The 21,024-nt window shown below is 38.3% G+C and overlaps 1 protein-coding gene across 5 annotated transcripts in view; it reads left to right on the plus strand.

The window, feature by feature from the left end:
* The window catches only part of cntn3a.1 (contactin 3a, tandem duplicate 1), a 93,789-nt gene that overhangs the window by 60,624 nt on the left and 12,141 nt on the right, over positions 1–21,024 (plus strand). For all 5 annotated transcript variants that reach the window (XM_079588429.1, XM_079588427.1, XM_079588431.1 and 2 more), the window contains exons 6-12: positions 309–512; positions 2,296–2,398; positions 2,730–2,914; positions 4,178–4,317; positions 14,166–14,295; positions 16,516–16,666; positions 20,406–20,533. In XM_079588429.1, coding sequence (XP_079444555.1) covers positions 309–512; positions 2,296–2,398; positions 2,730–2,914; positions 4,178–4,317; positions 14,166–14,295; positions 16,516–16,666; positions 20,406–20,533 — 1,041 coding nt within the window. The remainder of the gene's footprint in view (positions 1–308; positions 513–2,295; positions 2,399–2,729; positions 2,915–4,177; positions 4,318–14,165; positions 14,296–16,515; positions 16,667–20,405; positions 20,534–21,024) is intronic.

Genomic DNA, 21,024 nt, shown 5'->3' on the forward strand with positions numbered 1-21,024 from the left:
GTATTCTGTACATGTGCTCAGATATGCTCTTCTAGATATCTCTCTCAAGTCTGATTCATTTTAGTAAATCGATTTGCATGGATGGTTCATTTTAACGATTCCATTTGATTCGTTTGAGTTATCGCTCACTAGTGTTGCCAAATGTCCAAGCACTGCATTTTACACAGTGTTATCAGCCATGATCAGGATTGTGTGTCTACTCACATCACACGGTTTCTAAAATGGATTCATATTAAATTCTCTAAATATTTTTGAAAGCAAGCAATGTGGTGCAGTACAGCTAGTTTCACCTCTTGTCTTTCCTACAGAGTTGACCTTTTCTTGGATCTTCAACGAATATCCCTCATTTGTGAAGCAGGACACGCGGCGCTTTGTGTCACAGAAAACAGGCAACCTGTACATCGCTAAAGTGGAGCCGTCAGATGTGGGGAACTACACTTGTGTCGTGACTAACACTGTGACCCAGAGCAGAGTGCAGGGACCTCCCACGCCACTCATACTCCGCAGTGATGGTGATGGTCTTACATGTATTCAGCTCATACGAAATGACTCATTTGTGGTTTTAACCTTTAAATGCATGAATGTTTTACCAATCAATACATATCCGGGTCTTTAGCAACCTGGATCTATATCTACCACGGATGTATCTCTGCCTGTTGAGATAATAAACTCTTCTGAAATTAGAGTAACAATTAATACAGAAGAATAAAACAAAGCATATTTTGTTACTTTTTGTAGCTCAGTTTGAGCAGATGCTTTTTACCATCATCACTGTCCTCATCAGAGCTCATTTCCCAGTACATTCAGCATCTGGCTCATATTCAACATGTCAAACATATTCTCAAAACTATCATTTTCAACATCTTCAAAATCAATATTTTGATCGCTGACTGCTTCTTCACCAGATCCAGCATCAAGTGACAGTGACACTAATATTTGATTGTGTTCAGTTCTTGCTCTGCAGTAAATCACTGAGCCATTTCAAGTTTTGCTGATGATACTTCCTAGAGCCCTGCACGGGCCTCAAATCTAGGCCCTAGCCCGGCCCTGGCCCGAGACGCTCAGGCCCTAGCCCGGCCCGTGTCCGACAGCTCATCATAATTATCAGCCCGAGTCCGACCCGAGCCCGTTTTTTTTTTTTTTTTTTTTTTTTTTTTTTTTTTTAAATATAGGCTACATGTAGCCTGGTCTAGGGCAAATTAACTATTTGCAGCCATTAAAATAGTTCCGTTTTGTTAGTTATGTTTCTTTTAATTTCTTTATTAAGTTAATTTAGACAAATGTTCGGTTTCTTTTTGTTTTTTTATTGACGACCAAGCAGCCGACAGCGAGTTAAACATGTTTGATCCATTTAGCCTCTCAAATCAACACTTTACTTGGCTACAATAAAATCCATAAAACACCTTAAGCATATCACACATAGACAGTTATAGTTTAAACGTTTATTATCATTTTTTAAAAGCTGAGGCAAACTGCTCTGCTGCTCACAGTGGCAACAGCGCTCGCAAACGAAATGAGCTATAGCCTCTAAACAAATCAAATAAATGGCATTAAATTAAAAACAAACATACACATTATCTTACCTCAAAAATCAAGTCTTCACTACAGAACATGGCCATTCTTATTTCCAATAGTTTCCAACAGACTGATGAAAATAAAGTCGTTTTCAAACGAAAGCCAACAAGACAGCCCCCTAACATGGCTAAGAACAGTTACAGAGCATCATGAAGAAAAATCACAGCATCCACAGTGGAAGGTTTTAATCCAGTCGTACTTTTTTCTTGAACTATTCCAGCTGCGCTGAAGTCACGCTCGCTATACTTCTGCTGCTGGCGGCGACACTAAAAACAGCGAGCCGGTCGTGCCGCCGGGAAACCTGTGTGCGTGTGTGTGTGCGCGAGCAGACTGTCATGTGTCAGTGTGATAGGTTTAAAACGTCTTTCTATGTTTGTTTTTCCATCGTCAACTTCTCATATTTATTTTTAATACATGTCAAAAATAGGCTATAAAAAGAAGGATAAGCCTAAAACAGGCCCGAGGCCCGGCCCGCGTGTGAACTATGACGTGAAAATTGGCCCGAAGCCCGGCCCTAGGGGCGTAAATAAGTCGGGGCCCGTCGGGCTCGGGCTGAAATGCAGGGCTCTAATACTTCCTATACTTTTGTTTTCTGCCTGCGGAAACTATGAGTGAAACGTCACTTTATCATTGTGTATCAGACATTGCCACCTTGTGGAATAAAGAATGATCTGAATGATATTCATCATGAATTGAATGATCTTTTTTTTTCTGTTTCAGGCATTATGGGAGAATATGAGCCAAAAATTGAGGTCCAATTTCCTGAAGTCTTGGCTGTTGCCAAGGGGTTGACGGTAAAACTGGAGTGCTTCGCCTTGGGAAAGTAAATATTACAGTTGATACTCTATATAATAGCCTACTTACATAATATCATATGCAAAGAGCAGCTCACTGACATCAACACTGTTTATATTATTATAGTAAATATTATTTAAATGAAAACATACCTCATTAAAGTCATGAACCTGAAGTTGCGATAGTCTTTTCGTCCCTATTTCGACGTATAACCCTGTGAAACAGCTTCTCGAACTAGAAAAATTAAAGTATGATGAAATAATTTATAATAAATACTGCAATATTCCATAAAAAAATAATAACTGTCCATTTTGATTTCATGGTGATTTTAATCAATACACTTGACCTTTGGCTTTCAGTCCAGTGCCTGCTATCAGCTGGAGAAGACCAGACGGAGTTCCTTTTCCCAGAAAAGTGGACGTCAGCAAATCCAGTGGAGTTCTGGAGATCCCTTATTTCCAACAGGAAGACGCAGGGCCGTATGAATGCATGGCTGAGAACTCCAGGGGCAAAAACACAGTCAAGGGGCGGCTCTCCTTCTATGGTAGGGCAGAATTATTCCAGGGATGAAATAAATGTAACTTTTTTTGAAGGAACAATTCAGCCATATTTGTAAAGCATCCAAACCCGTATGACCTTTTTTCTTACATGGAACACAAAAGAAGATATTTAGCAGAAGGTTCAAGCCAGTGTCATTTTAGTATCATTGATATACCATTGTAGTTTATTTAGTTTTAGTTATTTTAGTACATTTCTCATTTTTAGAGAGTGGTGATCACCGCTGGTTACTACTTTCATTGCATAGAACAGCAGTTTGGACACACTTTCCATAATCAGACAAACACACAATCAATGAGCACCATTAAGTTTTTATGAGTGCTTATATATTTAAATTTATCACTGATCAATATTGTGTGGTTTAATGCATTACCCCATAATGTTTTATAACCAGGATGTCAGATTTTCACGAGAATCCCTGTACGTTGTAATTATTTGTCATTGCAATTATTTGGCAGGTAAAAATCCATAATCTCCCATAGACTGTGCTCTCCATCTATCACTGCTGTTGGCGTTATGGAATAATCAATATGGGTCACTGTTGTTTATAACATAATGGTCGAAATCAAAATTATGAGCTCCAGTAGTGACTGATACCTATAAAGCATGCTACTTTGCCCATGCTTGCACTATGCTGTGATTTATTCACCTTTCTCTCTCATCTTGTTCAGTAATGAGAAAAGTTAAGCCTTTGCAAGTCACATTGACCTTCACCATAACCAAAAGAGTAAAATTTGTATATGTTTTCAAGCCATTAAAAAAAAAAATCGTCCTAGCTTTAAGTATTCAAGGTTAAAACTGTAACATTGACACTCCTTTCTAGCACCTATTTTGTTATTTCTGTTGTTATGTGTGTGTGTTTGGAGAGGGTGTGTGTTGTTCGTCAGAGCAATATGAATATTAATGCGTTATACAAAAGACAGGCCAAAGATCCATAAAACTTGACCCACATTTAGTGTGTGCTGTAATCTCCTCAGCTCAATGAATGTGGTATACTAAATTTCCTTGTAAATGATTCATAAAGTAGTATGATTTTTTCCTCATTGTAATGCCATGTTGATTGATTAATAACTAGATTTGTTCATTCATTGGCTCATAAACTGCTTGGTTGGTTTACTATGGGCTAATCAATATCCAACTCTAAGTGTGTCTGGGATTCAGGGAGCTGTTGAAAATTCATTTTTATCGGCAGCACTTTGTGAGATGTTGATATCTCGCTGTGTGTTGTGTGTTTATTGATGGATCACAGCACCCCCTCATCTGGTGGAGAAGCCTCAGGATGTGCAGAAAGCCATTGATGAATCTCTGCTGTGGGAATGTAAGGCGAGCGCCAAGCCCAAACCCGCCTACAGGTGGCTGAAGAACGGAGAGGCGATCGAGTCGTTTGAGGTGAGTGATGCGGTCCGTTGTACCTTTAGTGCAGCTGGAAGACCAAGTTAACAGATTCAGGAAGTTAGGAAGGAAATCCCAACATAATTGAAATCTAAATCTCAACATAAATGAACATTACACACTATGAAGTCTTTCCATTTTTTGGTTTTGCTCACAAAAAAAAGTTAAAATATGTATGTAATATATATTAAAGTACAAAAATATGTTCTAAGAGCGTTTTACTAACGTTCCCATTAAGTTATAAAAACTTCAAGATTCAGTTATTTATAAATGTTCTATGAATGTTCATAATGTCCATGTTTTAAAACAGTTTTTTTGTTTCTTGGTTGGAGCATTCCAATTTATCATTTTGCGAACATAAAAAAAAAAAACGAACTAAACATTTAGGGTAAAAGGAACGATGTAAATACTGTTAAAATACGTTTAAATATGCTAAACAAAGTTCAAATATGTTCAAAACATTTGTTCACGTTAGCACAAAACCGTTAGCACAAAATGCTAACTTTTTTGTGCTAACGTGAACAAATGTTTTATTAACATTAATGGAAGAACATTTGTTCATAACTTTAAGAGGTCTGTGTTTTAGTTGGCAAGATGACATTTCTAACTTTAATTTTATAAGTTTAAGGTTTTCCATCTGATATGTTGTTTTAGATTTAACAAGTAATACTGAATCAACCAACTTGAGTCAGTGTCAGGGCCATTCACACAGAACGTGTGTTTCCATTGTTTTTTATGTCGTTGCGCTCGCGTCAACGTCTTGCACATGACACGTCTTTCTACAAACGCAGCTCTCAAGTTTAAATCGGTTCAACTTTTTATAAAACGCGTTTGGATGAACGAGCCCTTGTTTTTTTTAATATTTGTGAAACATTGGTTGTTGTAATAAAGACTGTTGAGGTACATTGAAGCGACAACACATGTACGGCAATTCTAAAAAACAAGCGAATAAAAAATAAAAGAGGGACATGATGACATTCTATTGCCTTGTTTATTTTTAGGATTCTGCATGTGTATTTCCATAGGTCTGGTTTAGGTTCCTCTTAGCTGTACGGTTCACAGTAGTCCTGTGCTGTATTATAAGTGTCATGTACAAGAGCTTGTTTCATCACTCTGAGAGATAGCGAACACGATCTCAGCGTGTGTGAGGCTGCACACTTAATGAGCTGAGGTGTTACCATTTTGTAAATGTCACCATCGTCTACCTCAGCATTTGATCAATCTACAGACCAAAGGTCATCCATGTAGTCAGACGAAGAGAAGAAGGGTGTCGTTTGTTATTTGATGATTACAATGAACAGACAAAGGCCTTGCATTTCCTTACCAGCCACCATCAGCCGAATGCTGTATTCAGAGCAATGTATCCTCACTCTTAGAGAGTAACTGTTAGTAACCGAATTATGGGTAATAGTAGTATATATTATATAAGTATATATGCTCTTCTAGATCTCTCTCTCAAGTAGCATTGAGTCGGAGTCTGATTCATTTTAGTAAATTGGTTTTATATGGATGGTTCATTTCAATTATTCCAGTTATCGCTCAATAGTGTTGCCAAAAATCCAAGCATGGCATTTTACATAGCATACAGTATGTATAAGATTTGTATGATAAATAAACAACATACAACTGTTTGTCTTCGTTTCCAATTTACTTATAAATTAGGCATTTGAAAAAAAAAGTTTAATTAGCTGTATTTAGTATTTCAAAATAATCTCTTTCAAAGTTATCTGATCTTTAATAATGTTCTCAAAACGTTAGTACAAAACATTAATTAGACATCGTTCATTAAACGATTTTCTGAAATGTTTTAGGTGGATGTTTATCTAAGCTAAACTCGTTTCAGAATGTTCAGAGAACATTCAAAAGGAACGGTCCCATAATGTTTGAATAATGATCAAATGGAATGTTTCCTTAACATTTGCATAAACGAGAAAATAAACGTTAGAAAGAATATTCAGAGAAAATTCAGTAATAATGTTTTTTATGACCTAATAGGAAATTTAGCAAATCCTTATTAGAACATATTTTTGTTAGCTCGGTACATGACTCATTGGAAGATATTGTTAGATTTGTTCCCTGATACCACAGCAAATCATCCTCTGCTTGTGTAAATGTTTACCTCAGCAACAATATTTCGCATGCCAAGCCAATACCCATAATGTTGGGGCAATCTTTGTGATGTCTATTCAGGTGGGCAACTTAATCAGTCTGGTGCAGCACAGCCCACTCAAATGTCGCTCTCCCGTCGAGGGGGAAAGTGCTGATTTCAGTGGAATGTCACCCCTAATTAATTACCCCCATAAAGCTGATTTATACCACCATTTGTCTTTGGTGCTGGAGGCTGTACTGATCTTCTCCAGTTTACTACAGTCAACACCACACATATGAAGCATTCTGTTTATGATATCGGTTAGATTGTGGTTCTCCATGTTGGAGCGGATCATATGGGCAGAGAGTTACACCATTTTCCATGCTGAACTGGAACAATGAAATTCAAGTGGCATAAAGCTAATGCCATCAGACTCTGAAGTGCCCGCACGCACAGCGTGAGTGCAGATATCTGAGCCCTTTAAATCTCAGTTCATCCAACCTGAATGCACCATTCAAATTTTTCACACTCAAGTGGGCACAATGGCAGCATAACAGGGGCTTTATGAGTAAGTGTTCGGCCAGGATAAAAAAAATACATATAGACCGCCCATCAGCAGCAATCCACAGCTACATGGATTAAATTCAACCTCCGTTCTGCTCCCTTCACATCCGTCAATTATTTTATAGTAGGCACTTTCCATGAATACTTTGGTGGTGTCCCATTATTTATTTAGTTAGTTATTTTAAGCATTAAGGGCACAAATTCCATTTTTTGTTGTTGTGACATAATAATAAAAAAGATCTATCATGAAATGTGCTTAACATGAACTTTAAACTCACGTGCTAAACATGTGTATTCCCTATTCGAAAAGATGACAATCATTTAAAACAAACAACATCATAATTTGGAAGATCTGTTGAACAGATATTTAATTGTAAAACAATTTTCGCATTGTTTCCATATGATTTCCCCATTAAAAAAAATATATATATATATATTAGACCCTTTGTATAGCAAGAAATACATAACAATAAATTACACAAATTTGCAACCATTTTTGCAATTGGAGAAGTCACATTAAATATTATATGTCACATTTTATTTTATACCCATTTCTATCAAAAGTCTAAATTAAACCCTTATCTGTGTGATTAAATCAAGCAAAATTATAACAATAATGCGTTGTTGTATATATTTTGTATATAGATGTCATATAGGTGACGTTTCGACCCTAAACCACAACGCCCTCCAGTCACTCCCCATCTTCTCCTGGATTCCAGCTCAACTCCTCCCGCCTATTCCAAAGCTAACAAGAGGCTCTTTCTGCTGCCTCCCCAAACCAATGTGTAGCTGTCTTCATCCCCCTTTCTGCAACCAACCTTCAATTGGAAATAACCAGACCTTCCACCTTTTGTCCCTGCATTTCTGAAAAACGCCCTGGTACTTGGTGACTTTCCTCTCCGAGGCTTCTTTGCATCCATCTTCCCATCTATCTTCAATCATGATGATCCTCCTTCCCTCCACATAACTTACACACTGCGTCCTCCCTCATTCCCTACCTGTACACGTTTGCTGGCAATGGAAGAGTATCACACACTGATCGGAGCAGAAAAGAGATGCGAAAGGGCTCCAGTCTCCAAAGTTAAGGCTACGTGATCTTCTGCTTTGGCAGGGGTCATTGCTCTGCATTAGCTCCGCCTTCCCCCATTGCTGGAAATGGGTAGTTACGACCCGAGTCCTTGTCTCCCCATGCACTGGCTCCCAATGATGTCCTTCAACTTCAGCCTGCTCTCTGCCTGTGCCTCTGCTACATCAGCTGCCCACTTGCGTCCTGATTTTCTGGTGACCCCTGAATCTCTGATCTTCTCATCGACGGAATCTCTTTACAACATCACAGCCCTGCACTTCCCCACTTTGAACTCTTTAACCAATGGCGATAGGGGTAGATGTAACTGTCCAGGGCTGTGCTTCCCAAAAGCATAGTAAGCCTAAGGGTGTATTCACACCTGCCTTGTTTGTTTCGATTGAATTGAACTCAAGTTCGTTTCCCCACTTGGTGCGGATCTTTTGGTCAGGTGTGAATACAGCAACCGCGCTCGGGTGCGGACCAAACAACCGAACCGAGACCCAGCTGAAGAGGTGGTCTCGGTACGGTTCCAAACGAACTCTGGTATGGTTTGTTTATGGTGTGAACATAACCCGACTCAATTGCAGAAAGCACTGCACCTTTTTTGACAGGGTCAGATTTTTACTGTGTAATTTGGGGTGATGAAATGCCTATACATTAGTGGTGCAACGGACCGCAGTTGATCTGTGATCCGTACAGACCAGCTGCCCCACTGTTCGGCACGCAGAGAGAGAGGTGCGAGAGAGCCGCATTAAAGCATTCGAACACCGAATTGATTCCTCTTTTGCGTTTCCTTAAAGGGATACTCCACTTTTTTTGGAAATAGGCTCATTTTACAACTCCCCCAGAGTTAAAAAGTTGAGTTTTACCGTTTTCGAATCCATTCAGCCGAACTCCAGTTCTGACGGTACCAGTTTTAGCATAGCTTAGCATAGATCATTGATTCTGATGGGACCAGTAGCATTTCTTTCAAAATGACCAACGAGTTTCAATATTTTTCCTATTTAAAACTTGACTCTTCTGTAGTTAAACCGTGTACTAAGATCGACGGAAAATGAAAAGCTGCGATTTTCCAAGCCTATATGGCTAGGAACTACTCTCATTCCGGCGTAAGAATCAAAGAACTGTGCAGCCGTACCATGGGTGCAGCAGGCGTAATGATATGACGAAGCACCTGAAAATAGTCCCCAGCTCGGTAACTTCCAACACAACCGGGACTAAGTTTGTGTAGTTTTTAGGTGGCAAATTACTGTGCGCATGGTTCTGTGCGTAGTAAAGGGCTGTGATAGTAAGGCGAGTGTATATTCTACCGTAATGTTACACTGAATACCAACGAACAAAAAGAAACTAAAAAATCAATGGTTGACTGCTCTGAACATTGATCTAAAACACCGATAGAATCGATAAAAAAAAATGGCGTGTTTGCTCAAAGCATTTTGGACCAGATGACTATAAAGAAAACACGGACAGTAGGCTACGGTACAGCGTCTAAAGGAAACAGCCATCCCAACCATCTTCAATGTACAGACAGGTCCAAGTGCATCATCATCATCACCCATGGCTGTACCAGCGATGCGCGGGTCAATGTATAAACAACCCGCACCCGACCGACGTTTTCAACTAACCCGCCCGCAACTCGGACCGCAAAAAAAGAAAGAAAATATTGTAAGTTACCCGACCCGCTTCCTGACTCGCGTTTTTTTTTTAAGTAGCTAGTAAATGCTCATCGTAGCGTCATGGGCCATAGGAACTAGGGGTGCGCATTTTTCTGAATGCTGTATGATTAGTGTTTTTTAATAAAGGCTTGATTTATTCATTTATTTCGTTTCATTTTCTTAATAATTAAGATGCTGCATGTGTTTATCCAGTCTAATCGAAGTGCATGGTGCGTCTCTCCCCCGACTTTCCCAACAAAAACCCCGCCCCCTCTCAGCAAATACATAAAACTGACATATGCGTTTTAAAAAGTAGCCTATTAAATTGGCACATGGCATTGCTCAGTTCAACGTGTTGGGAAATCGGGCATTTTGTCCCGTGTCAGCTTTTATTCAAAAGTTAATAGCGCGCTCAACATTCAAAAGGTAAATAAGGATTTCCCACTGTCATCTCTGACTGAGCTTGTGCGTCATCCTCGCGCAGTTATTCAGCCAATAAAGTGTAGACCTATGTATTTCATAGAACATTGTGTCTAGTACTATATAAATTACAAATGTTTAATTGGCATCTTTATTTCAAACGACCGACCGCGACCCGAATATCATTAAAAATATTTTTGGATGACTCGTAACCGCGGGTGACCGCAGGCACCTGCTCATTTTGGATCAACCCGCGCACCACTGGAAGTAGGCTACTGTATAACAATTTAACTTTTTGTAAAAGCACTGCCGTTGTTATCTTCCTGTGAAATGCAATCAGTGAGTGCTAGGTTTCCTCGATCATTCGTCTTGTACAGTATATAACGTTAGTAGTTTTGTTGTAGAGTTCTGGTGAGGTAGCGTATAGTTTAATTAACCCTTGTATGGTGTTCGGGTCTGTTTAGATGTTATCTAAATCGTCTCTCACAAATGTCTCCATGCTACAAGGCACGCTCCCTGTGCAAGCAGGTTGTCACGTTGGTTTGTTGACGGCAAGTGCTTCGTCATATCATTACGCCTGCTGCACCCATGGTACGGCTGCACAGTTCCTTGATTCTTACGCCGGAATGAGAGTAGTTCCTAGCAGGGCCGGATTAAGAGTTCAGAGGCCCCTGGGCACAATGACTTGTAGGACACCCCCCCCCCCCCCCCCCCCCCCATATGAAATATGAAAATAAAACACAACATAGACTTCACTGTATAAATTGTACATTGATTCTTATTAAAGCTACTATTAAAGTTCTCAGTCAAGAGAGAGGGATTTACTCTTTGTATTTTGTTGTTTTATTAACAGGGACATTTTTAATTGTCATCATTTAGCCTACTCTCTCAAGCCGTTTTAAACCTGAATAAGTCTCCCTCTTCTGTTGAAAATAAAAGTTATTTGGAGGAATGTGGGTAACCAAACAGTTGATGTACCCCAGTGACTTCCATAATAGTTTTTTTCCTACTATGGTATAGTCAATGTGGACCAGCAACCGGCCGGTTAGCCACACTCCTCAAAATATCTTCCTTTGTGTTCAGCACAAGAAAGAAATTAATACAGGTATGGAACAACATTAGAGTGAGTGAGTAAATAATGACATCATTTTTATTTTTGAGTAACTATCCCTTTAAGGACAAGCGGCAGCATGTTTACTATTAGGGCTACTGTCACTTTAAGATCTGCCCGCGACGAGTCACACATTTGACAAGCAGATTTGTTTCTTATTTTTTTCTACTGTTCTTTCACTTTAGACATAACCAACTTTGTTTATGTAAACCTTGTGTTTATTTGACAGTATTAGAGCAATAAGACTCGAAAGATAACTTAGTCCAGTAACAGACGCTGTTAGACAGGCTTTTAGTGCATGTGCGCGTCGGCGGGTGTAACGTTATTGCGCTCAGAAAAGCGCCCGTTAGAACAGCGCATCAGCAGCGAATGACATGTTTAACCGGTAAGGCTTTAAACCACATGCAAATAATTCATTTTTATAAACTACAGTGTCCCGTTCCTCTGCATTTCATGTGAATATACGTCGCGCTGTACAGTGTGTTGAGACGGAGGCGCCAGAACTGCAAACTGATAGAATGCACGATCCTACGATATTTCTTCAAAAGCAGATCGTGGAGACATTTTAATCATAATATTTGACATAATATTTGACGGTGCCCAGGGCCCCTTAGATGTCCTGGGCCCCTGGGCAATTGCCCAATTGCCCTAATGGTTAATCCGGCCCTGGTTCCTAGCCATATATGCTTGGAAAATCGCAGCTTTTCATTTTCCGTCGATCTTAGTACACGGTTTAACTACAGAAGAGTCAAGTTTTAAATAGGAAAAATATTGAAACTCGTTGGTCATTTTGAAAGAAATGCTACTGGTCCCATCAGAATCAATGATCTATGCTAAGCTATGCTAAAACTGGTACCGTCAGAACCGGAGTTCGGCTGAATGGATTCGAAAACGGTAAAACTCAACTGTTTAACTCTGGGGGAGTTGTAAAATGAGCCTATTTCCAAAAAAAGTGGAGTATCCCTTTAAGACAGACTCGTCTTAAATTCTCTGCAAGTATTCTCTCGGTTATGTCATACTTGAAAAAGAAACCAGATGTTTGTCTTTTTTCTCTCGGTCCGAGCAGAAACCCAATATTCCTACTGTCTGTGTCATTAATGTTAATAAATCAACAAAATACAGCTTTAACAAAGATGAAACTATATATTTAATTTATACCGTGAACAAATAGTGTTATTTTACATTTAGGCTTAATTATTAATTTCTGTACCGGAATTAGACTTTGTAACTTTGATATTTCATATTCATCTCTGCTTGTAATTTGTGTAAAGTATTTGTTCTAATTTTATTACTGACTGTTCACTTGTTTTTAATAATGTTAGAACTTTATCAGTGAAGAGCATGCTTTCTCCGCCAGAACCATCTTGCAACACGTCTTCGCAAAATCCTAATTACAACATTGTATAGATGACATTGTATCATATGATGCTCATACGTTTCTTCATATTGCGTTAGTAGCTGATAACACAAAATCAGTAAAAGAATAAAAATTGCACTACGAAATTTATCTCCATAAATTGCCTGTTTTTGCATTTCCTGCTTTTCCCTGCTTGAGAATGTCTCTCTAATAAATGGATGACATTAGCACACATGTGGTTTGGTTTACAAATGTTGGTTCACTTGCAAAAAGCGCAGTGTGAAAGCGAACCGTACCAAACAAAAAAAATCAACATTGTATTTGGTCGGGACCAAAACAAGTGAACTAGCGGACTTTCTTGCTGTAAATACACCCTAAGTTGATCGTAGGGACCACTGGTGCCAATTGTTCTACGATCAACTTAGTTACAATGCTTTTGGGAAACGCAGCCCAGATCTGATGTTTAGCCCTACTGACTTGAAACTGGGTGGAATTCCGAGCCACCTCCGAAGGTGTGTGTTCACTCGCCTCCCAGGTCCTTCCACTAATGTCATGGGCACTTCATAAATTACCAGTAGCCACATAAGTCTTGGTAGCAGATCATGCTGAAAGAGCCAGGTCTTGAAATTGCCTGGTAAGCCTGAACACTTTATCTTCATCAGACATTTTTCTGCTGGTCTCTCTGTCCTGGATACGCTACTTCTGTCATTAAGAGAGTCATCATGCCACTTCCCTATAGCCTTTTTACTGGGTCTTCCTCTGTTGATGGTATAACCTCTCTCTGGACTTGAAGTTGAAACTTGCTACTCACTTTCCCATTTCTGATCACAATACTTCTTGAATTCCTTGGTTTAAAGCTTCTTCTTGTCCATGCTGTCACATCATCAAGTTCCTTTTGGATCCACCTAGCTTCCTTAGCTTCCTTAACTTCCTTAGGGCTGGTCAACCTCCCGGATCACTCCCAATAAAGTTTTGGTTAACCTATATAGATCCTTCATAAACTGAACTCACTCGGCCTCCTTGTCCTTTCTCAATCTCTATGACCTTTCTACCCTTCTCATGTTACACAGGTTGCAAGTTGACATTTTATGAAGCTTAAGCATATTTTCACTGACTATTTGTTGAAAAAAAAAAAAGTATTTACACCATATTCATATAAAAGTGCCTAATTTTCCAATTTAAGATGACTCTTAAGGAGTGACTTTTATTTAGTGATTAGTAGTAATTCAGGAAGGGATGCTGGGAAAGGCCATGGTCTGTGATGGCAGGTGAGACAAACAGTAGGCTTGTGTTCTTCTCTTTGCGGACAAATCTGTCAAAAGAGTTTGGGTACGATATTATGTTGTTTCATAGACAAGTTGCATATTTTATGTTTAAATATCGTGAACATTGTCTGCAAAAAATGCCACATTACATACTGTATATCGGTGATTTCTCAGAATTCATTTCAATGTAGAATAGTTTTTCAATATGTAACTCAAACTACTTATCTGATTGTTTAAATTATACCAATACAGTTTTAAAAAAATGTCATTAACCTTTTTGTTTTAAGTTGCATTGTGGGATTGTTGTTATGTTTCCAGGACAGAGTCCAGGTGGTAAACGGGGCATTATCCATCAGCAGTCTGACCCTGTCAGATACTGGGATGTACCAGTGTATCGCTGAGAACCGTCATGGCCGGGTGTTTGCCAACGCTGAACTCAGAGCCATTGGTAAGGGATCACTAAATTCATAGTAACTAAAGATCAACACAGGCTCATTGGAAAAACATGCCTCTACCTATACGTAAGAGTCACGGTAAAAGAGCTAAGACTTGCAATACTTACAACAACCAAATTAATAAAGCGTTGGCAGATTCACATTCATGTGTTTCAGATAAACCTGAACACACGTTTAGTGCCAATCACTGGACATTTCACTTTGAAAGTGTTGTGAAACATGCAAGATGCAATGTAAAGTTTTGCAGAAATGTCGCCTCAGGCGCATTTTTCCATTGAGTTTGGGTTCCTTCCTAACGATGTAGCTCCTCAACTGTTCTCATGCTCTGAAATATGTAGCCAAAATGCAGTTGGACATAATGCCGTTATACAGTATAACAAAATTTGTGAATGCACATTATGAAGTTCGTTTTGGTTTGACGCAGGAGTGCTCTGTAGCTGCACTTGGGTTTCGTTCCCTCCTAAGCTCATTCCAACCATACTGTCAGTGAACGCCACCACCCATTAGTCTTACCATGCCCTTTTGCGCTGCATTTAAAAACAGTTGACCCGCTATTATGAGGAGCAGAATAACTTTTGACAGGATCAATGATCAAACCCATCTCTGCGGTGAAGATTAAAGGAGTTGACGTTCGAGGCCATTTTATCATGCGGCAGACGAAAGAAGTGCTCTGTTCCCTAGTCCTGTCATTTGTCAGCTCAATGGGTGCTTTGATGCTGTCAGCGCTGAGTGCAGATGGATGCCAAACAGGCAGGAAAGTCTAGTATGCTGAAATTGCTGCCTGGGGGAGATGTGAGGTAGACGGTCTTCGCACTTTAGAGCCTTTAGATTTGTGCTGGCTGGCTTGACTCGGTTTGACTTAGTGGTGTGTGGGGGATAGTGTGAGCTCTTGAGTGTGCTCTTTAGTGAGTATATCGCATTAAAAACATCCTCCTCGCCCGCCGCCGGAAAGTGAGACGACGATGAGATTTAGCTAAGAGGGAACCAGATAGAGATGTAGACATTTGACAGGTTGCGTGGAAGAACGCGGGTCAGTGACATAACACTAATTGTTTTGTCTTGTTTATTAGTTCACTCAAAAGTACACTATCATTCAAAAGAAAATAAATAAATGAATTACTACTTTTTGTCAGCAAGAATGGATTCAATTGATCAAAAGTGACAGCATATAAGACTTTAAAAGTTTTGTAATACTGTTATAATCAACTCGATTTCATATAAATGCTGTTCGTTTGAAATTTCTATTCATCAAAGAATAGAAGCAAAGCATGTAAGCAGCACGACTGTTTTGGACATTGATAATAAGAAATGTTTCTTGAGCAACAAATCATCATATTAGAATGATTTCTGAAGGATCATGTGACACTGAAGACTGGAGGAATGGTGCTGAAAATTTAGCTTTGCATCACAGGAATAAATTACATTTTATGATATATTAAAATATTGTAAATTTAAATATTATTACAGTTTTACTGTATTTTTTATACTTTGGGAAGCAAAAGACATTTCACTTTATTTTAATGTGACGCTGTTACAGTGTAATTATATAAATAAGTATTGAGAAGTTTTATTTAACTACTAATGTACTTATTGTTGGGTAAGAGTTAATTGCTTGTAATTATGCACAATTTACGGTTATTACTTTAGTAAGTACATGTAACGTGTAACTACGTCACCTTAAAATAAAGTGTTATCGAGACTTCTTTTTAAAAAAAATAACCGACCCCAACCTTTTGAATGGTAATGTACATTAAAATGCACTTTTATACTACTGTGACTTGACTCTTATGATGAGCGTATTTCAATTCCTAAATTAAAATTTGATATTATTTTGGGGGATGTGAACAGGTAAAAAAAATTGAGCGATACAACTGTCCGATTGTTGTAATGAAAAAAAAGCCTCATTAGAAGAATCAAATTATTGCTAATCATTTTTTGACAAAATATTTGATTTCATTTTTTTGTTTGAAATAATGATACAATAAATTAATAATATTAGAAAAATATTGTTTCTGTATATTCCGAGACACATTTTGTGTGACATGTCTAGAAAATATGTTTTTTTTTGTTTGGTCAATGTTCTTGAGCTGTTTCTCTTTATTTTCCTTTGTAATGCAGACATTGTATGTGCTTTTAAAACACTTTTAGGAGTCATTCTATCTTTCTTTCTCTGTGTCAGTTTTGTAAGATGCTTGTTTTTCTCTTCACTTCAGCAGTGGCACCAGATTTCTCCAACAGTGTGCTAAAGGCACAGACATTGGCTCGGCAGGGTGGAGATGTTTTGATTGAGTGCAGGCCTCGCATGTCTCCACGCGGGATGATCTCCTGGAGGAAGGGCAAAGAAGCCTTGCGAGAGAGCCACAGGTATTTTTACCAACCCATTTCCCTTTGTCTGCCAAGAACCTGTTTATTAAAGTGATACAGACAGAGCAATATGATTCAGGTCAGGCGGAGGGTTGTTACTGATCAAAGGTTATTCACATCAAACCGTCTCAACACAACAGCCGCTGCATTTGCATATACTTGATCTTAAAAAGAAAAAAAATCACCTTTTTTCACGGCACAGAATAACATCAAAAGTGCTTGAACAATCAGCCAACCTCTGAACGTTGAAGCTGTTTTGTAAATTATTTGAATTTAGTAGAAAATTCAGCCTTCCAAATGTTGTTGTCCAACATTAAATCTAATTTTTATATATTTTTAGATGGTTGGTTGAAATGTCTAAACCTCATAAATTATTAAATCACAAAATGTATTAATGTTTGTTATTATTTTTCATAAAAATATGTTTTTAAAGAGTCTGTCCAATGTAGTAATTATCCAATCTGTAAGCAAATAATAATTATGAACTTTTACAGTGAAACAACAATAAAAGCATATTGTTTTAAAGCTTTGTGTCACCAAAATATCATTCTAAAAACCCCATTGTTATTTTATCTGAAATATTCAGAACTTTTGTCAGCCATTTATGTATGAATTTATGTATAAATTAAAACAATGACATATATAGACAGGCGTCCATTCAATGGTTTGGGGGTCAATATTTGTTTTTGAATGAAATTAATGTTAGTGAAGATGCATGAAATGTATCAAAAGTGTCAGTAAAGAAAAATAATCTGTGTTTCAAATAAACACTGTTCTTTTGAACTTTCTATCAATCAAATTATCCTGAGATTTTTCTTTATCACGGTTTCCACAAAACTATTAAGCAGCACAAATGTTTTCAACATAATAATAAATGTTTCTTGAGCATCAAATCAGCATATTAGAATTTTAAGGATCATGTGACACTGAAGACTGGAGTAATGATGCTGAAGATTCAGCTTTGATGCTTTCCTGTCACATATCACACACAATGAATCACACTTCAATAAGCCGACAGAACACGGGCAAAAAAAAAAAAAAGTAAAATGGGTTTGCGCGTTTACATGACCACATGCATTGTCGGCTTATTAAACATATAATGTGCATGTAAACGACAGCTTAGAGCCTCCTCTCAGACACTGTTATGCCTCCAGATCAATGACTCAAGTCTGAATGTAAGGCAGTGCATCACAGAATTCTCGTTAGCATACACTTCAGATGAATCCATTGAGGAATAAAGCAGTATGGCGCTGTCTCCATGGAGAGAGTACCTGTGAACTCTTGAGTCTGGAGCCGCTGTAAGAAAATCATTAGTAGCCATCACTGTCCATCAGCCTTGCGCTAACATCCACCCACTATCTCGAGCTCTGAGGGACAGAGTCTCTCATTAAACACTGCTGCACTACTGGGAGTGTGTTTGTGTGTGTGTGTGTGTGTGTGTGAGAGAGAGAGAGAGAGAGGGGGAGAGAGAGAGCCAAAGAACAGCTTTTCAGGCTTCTTCTATAATGATCATGCGGGAAGGGAAAATGTTCCTTTCATTTCTTTATGCACAATTTGGCTTTTATATGTAGTACTTGTTAGAAATCTGCTGACTGTACTATGCAAATATGATTGTAGCCAGTTTCCAGCTTTTCACGTTTGTGCATAAATGAGGAAAAGTTGCACAAATGTATTCATGCATAATTATACTTTTTTTTTTTCAAATTTCGTCAAGATCCTGTCACTTCGGCTGACAGATATTAAAAATGCATTGCAGTGAAATTGCTGGTAACACGTTACAGTGAGGTTAGTTGACATTAGTCAGTGCATTGGGTATAATGACAACAACAACACATTTTAAAGCCTTTTGAAATCTAGGTTAATGTTCATTTATAAATATGGTTAATTAGAAAAAACACTACAGCATTCCGGGATCAATCTGCCTTAATGCACCAAACCAGTGATGTTAAAAGATCAAATTCAGTACCAATATATGCCTTATTGATGATTAATACTGTACACAGGCGAGCAGATGAGCCCAGAATATGAACGCAATGCACTAAATGGTTAAGTGCTTTCTTTATAATGGTTTTCTTGGGGAAAATACTGCTTTTCGGCCTAAGCTTTTCCGGGTCAGTAGCCTACATCGATTTTGGGTTGATTCGCCAAGTGTATAGTGTAAATCCAGATATCGCATATGGGTCACTTTTTTTTTTAAAGTGCTGGTCGTCGAAAAAAACGAACAAATATAAGCCACATTTTCACCACAGGAAGTTTCCCGAGGAACTAGGAACTTTGGGGTGGTACTCGGTGTCTTTAGACCGCAGGTCTAAATGAAGTTCCTGGTAAAAAAAATGGTCCCCTCAGAAAGTCCCTGCTTGTGAGCTTTTTCAAAGTTCAGGATCTTTCAGGGGTGGGACTTGGGCACTGAACATGCTGATTGGTGGAGTTCACGCAGCATTTTGATTGGTTGACTCCACGCAGCATTTCATTTCAACCACCATTTTTAAAAGCCTGTTGCGGGGCGTGCAGTAAGAGTTGTTTGCTATTCGAATCAAAAATGGAGTTTAAAAAATACGTCCGATGGCCCAACGACGAGGTTCAGGCTTTATTAAGCTTATATGCAGAGGACAAAATCCAGCGGGTGAAACAGACATCAGCAGGTCTGGGGGAAAAAAAGTTCCTGGGACAAAGTGTTCCAGGTAATTTGGGTGGAAACGCGGCTGTAGTCAACAAATCAAAATTGGGCATCAAGACCTGCGGTTTATTACTGCTTCATTTAGCAATAAAAGTTCCACGCTATCATCTGCTTGATGGAAGAGTAATTCTGGCCTCAGCTAGAGTAAAACCATCGAAGATAATACATGCAATGACATTCCTGCTGAAAGCTCTCATATCAACATGATTCCATTTCTAAAAATTCTACTTACTGAACTCTTGGCATGGCAAACATTGGCATGTTCATGAAGAAAAGGTCTGTTTGCCTTGGTCTGGGAGCAGATGTGTCTTCTTCTGCTGTGAAGATGACCACTGCATAGTGAAAGGTCACGGTGTAAATGAAGTGCCATTTTGGCCTTCATGAATAAAAGCTCATTTTCACTTTTTCTTCTGCACTTGTAGCAGAACGTGTAGATTTTATTAAGCTTAAATTTGTATTTTGGGAGGCAAAATCAGTCTGTTTTTCAATTTTATGATTCTTTTATGGTGCTTTTTTGTCATTTTTGAGCTTCAAAAAGTCAAACAAGCAGTTCACCTTTTATGTTTCACAGAATTAAGAAAGTATAATAATACAGGTTTGGAATGACATGAAGGTGATTCAAAAGTGACAGAATCACCAGAACAATGTTGTTTTGTGATGTGAAAAGCCTTGGTAGTGAAAGTAGCTGAATAAACTACTGAAGAATCCTTTGAGGAAAGAGCTTGAGTGAATATATCAGAGCTGTTTTAGCAGAGCAAATGTGTTTGGCTTTTCAATGTTTCATTCTTTGTAAAAACACAATACAGTAGTAAAATATACAGTACATACATATTATTTTATAATATAATGTCAATTCATAATACAAATTATACATAAAAATGATCTAACATGTGAATTTAAAATTGTAAATGTCCTGTATAATTGTTTAATGATGTCTTATCGCCTATTGATCTCTGTGTCCAGACTAAAGGTCATTGATCTTCAGTGTAATATAATAACTGTTTTTTATATAGGGTGTATGAATGAGTTGCAAGGCTTTCATCATGTCACTTTGTTGTCTAGAGTCTCCGTGCTGGATAATGGCAGTCTCCGGATATCCAACATCACCAAACTCGACGCAGGTCTTTACACTTGTGTGGCGAGAAACCAGTTTGGAGTGGCAAGCAGCGCAGGCACACTAGTGGTGAAAGGTATGCTGGGACATTTAAGTTGAAAGGATGCATTAAATAGTTTAAAGGTAACAGCAAAGACTTTGTTACATTGTTATAAAATATTTATTTATTTTGAACATTCTATTTATCAAAGAATCCTGAAAAACAATTATCACGGTTTCCACATAATACTAAACAGCTCGACTGTTTTCAACATTGATAATAATAATACATGTTTATTGAGCATCAAATCATCATATTAGAATGATTTCTGAAGGATCGTGACACCGAAGACTGGAGTAATGATGCTGATAATTCAGCTTTGACATCACAGAGATAAATTACATTTTAAAATATATATAGAGGTGATATAATGCCCTTTTCACAAGATGTAAAATAAATCTCTGATGTCCCCAGAGTGTGTATGTGAAGTTTTAGCTCAAAATACCCCACAGATATTTTTATATAGCATGTTACTGTGCGTTCATACCGCCGCCGGCGAGAGCGGCAAAATTCGCTCTCGCCGCCCT

This window comes from Phoxinus phoxinus (genome assembly GCF_949152265.1).
Source record: "Phoxinus phoxinus genome assembly, chromosome: 18".
In the NCBI taxonomy this organism is placed as follows: Eukaryota; Metazoa; Chordata; class Actinopteri; order Cypriniformes; family Leuciscidae; genus Phoxinus; species Phoxinus phoxinus.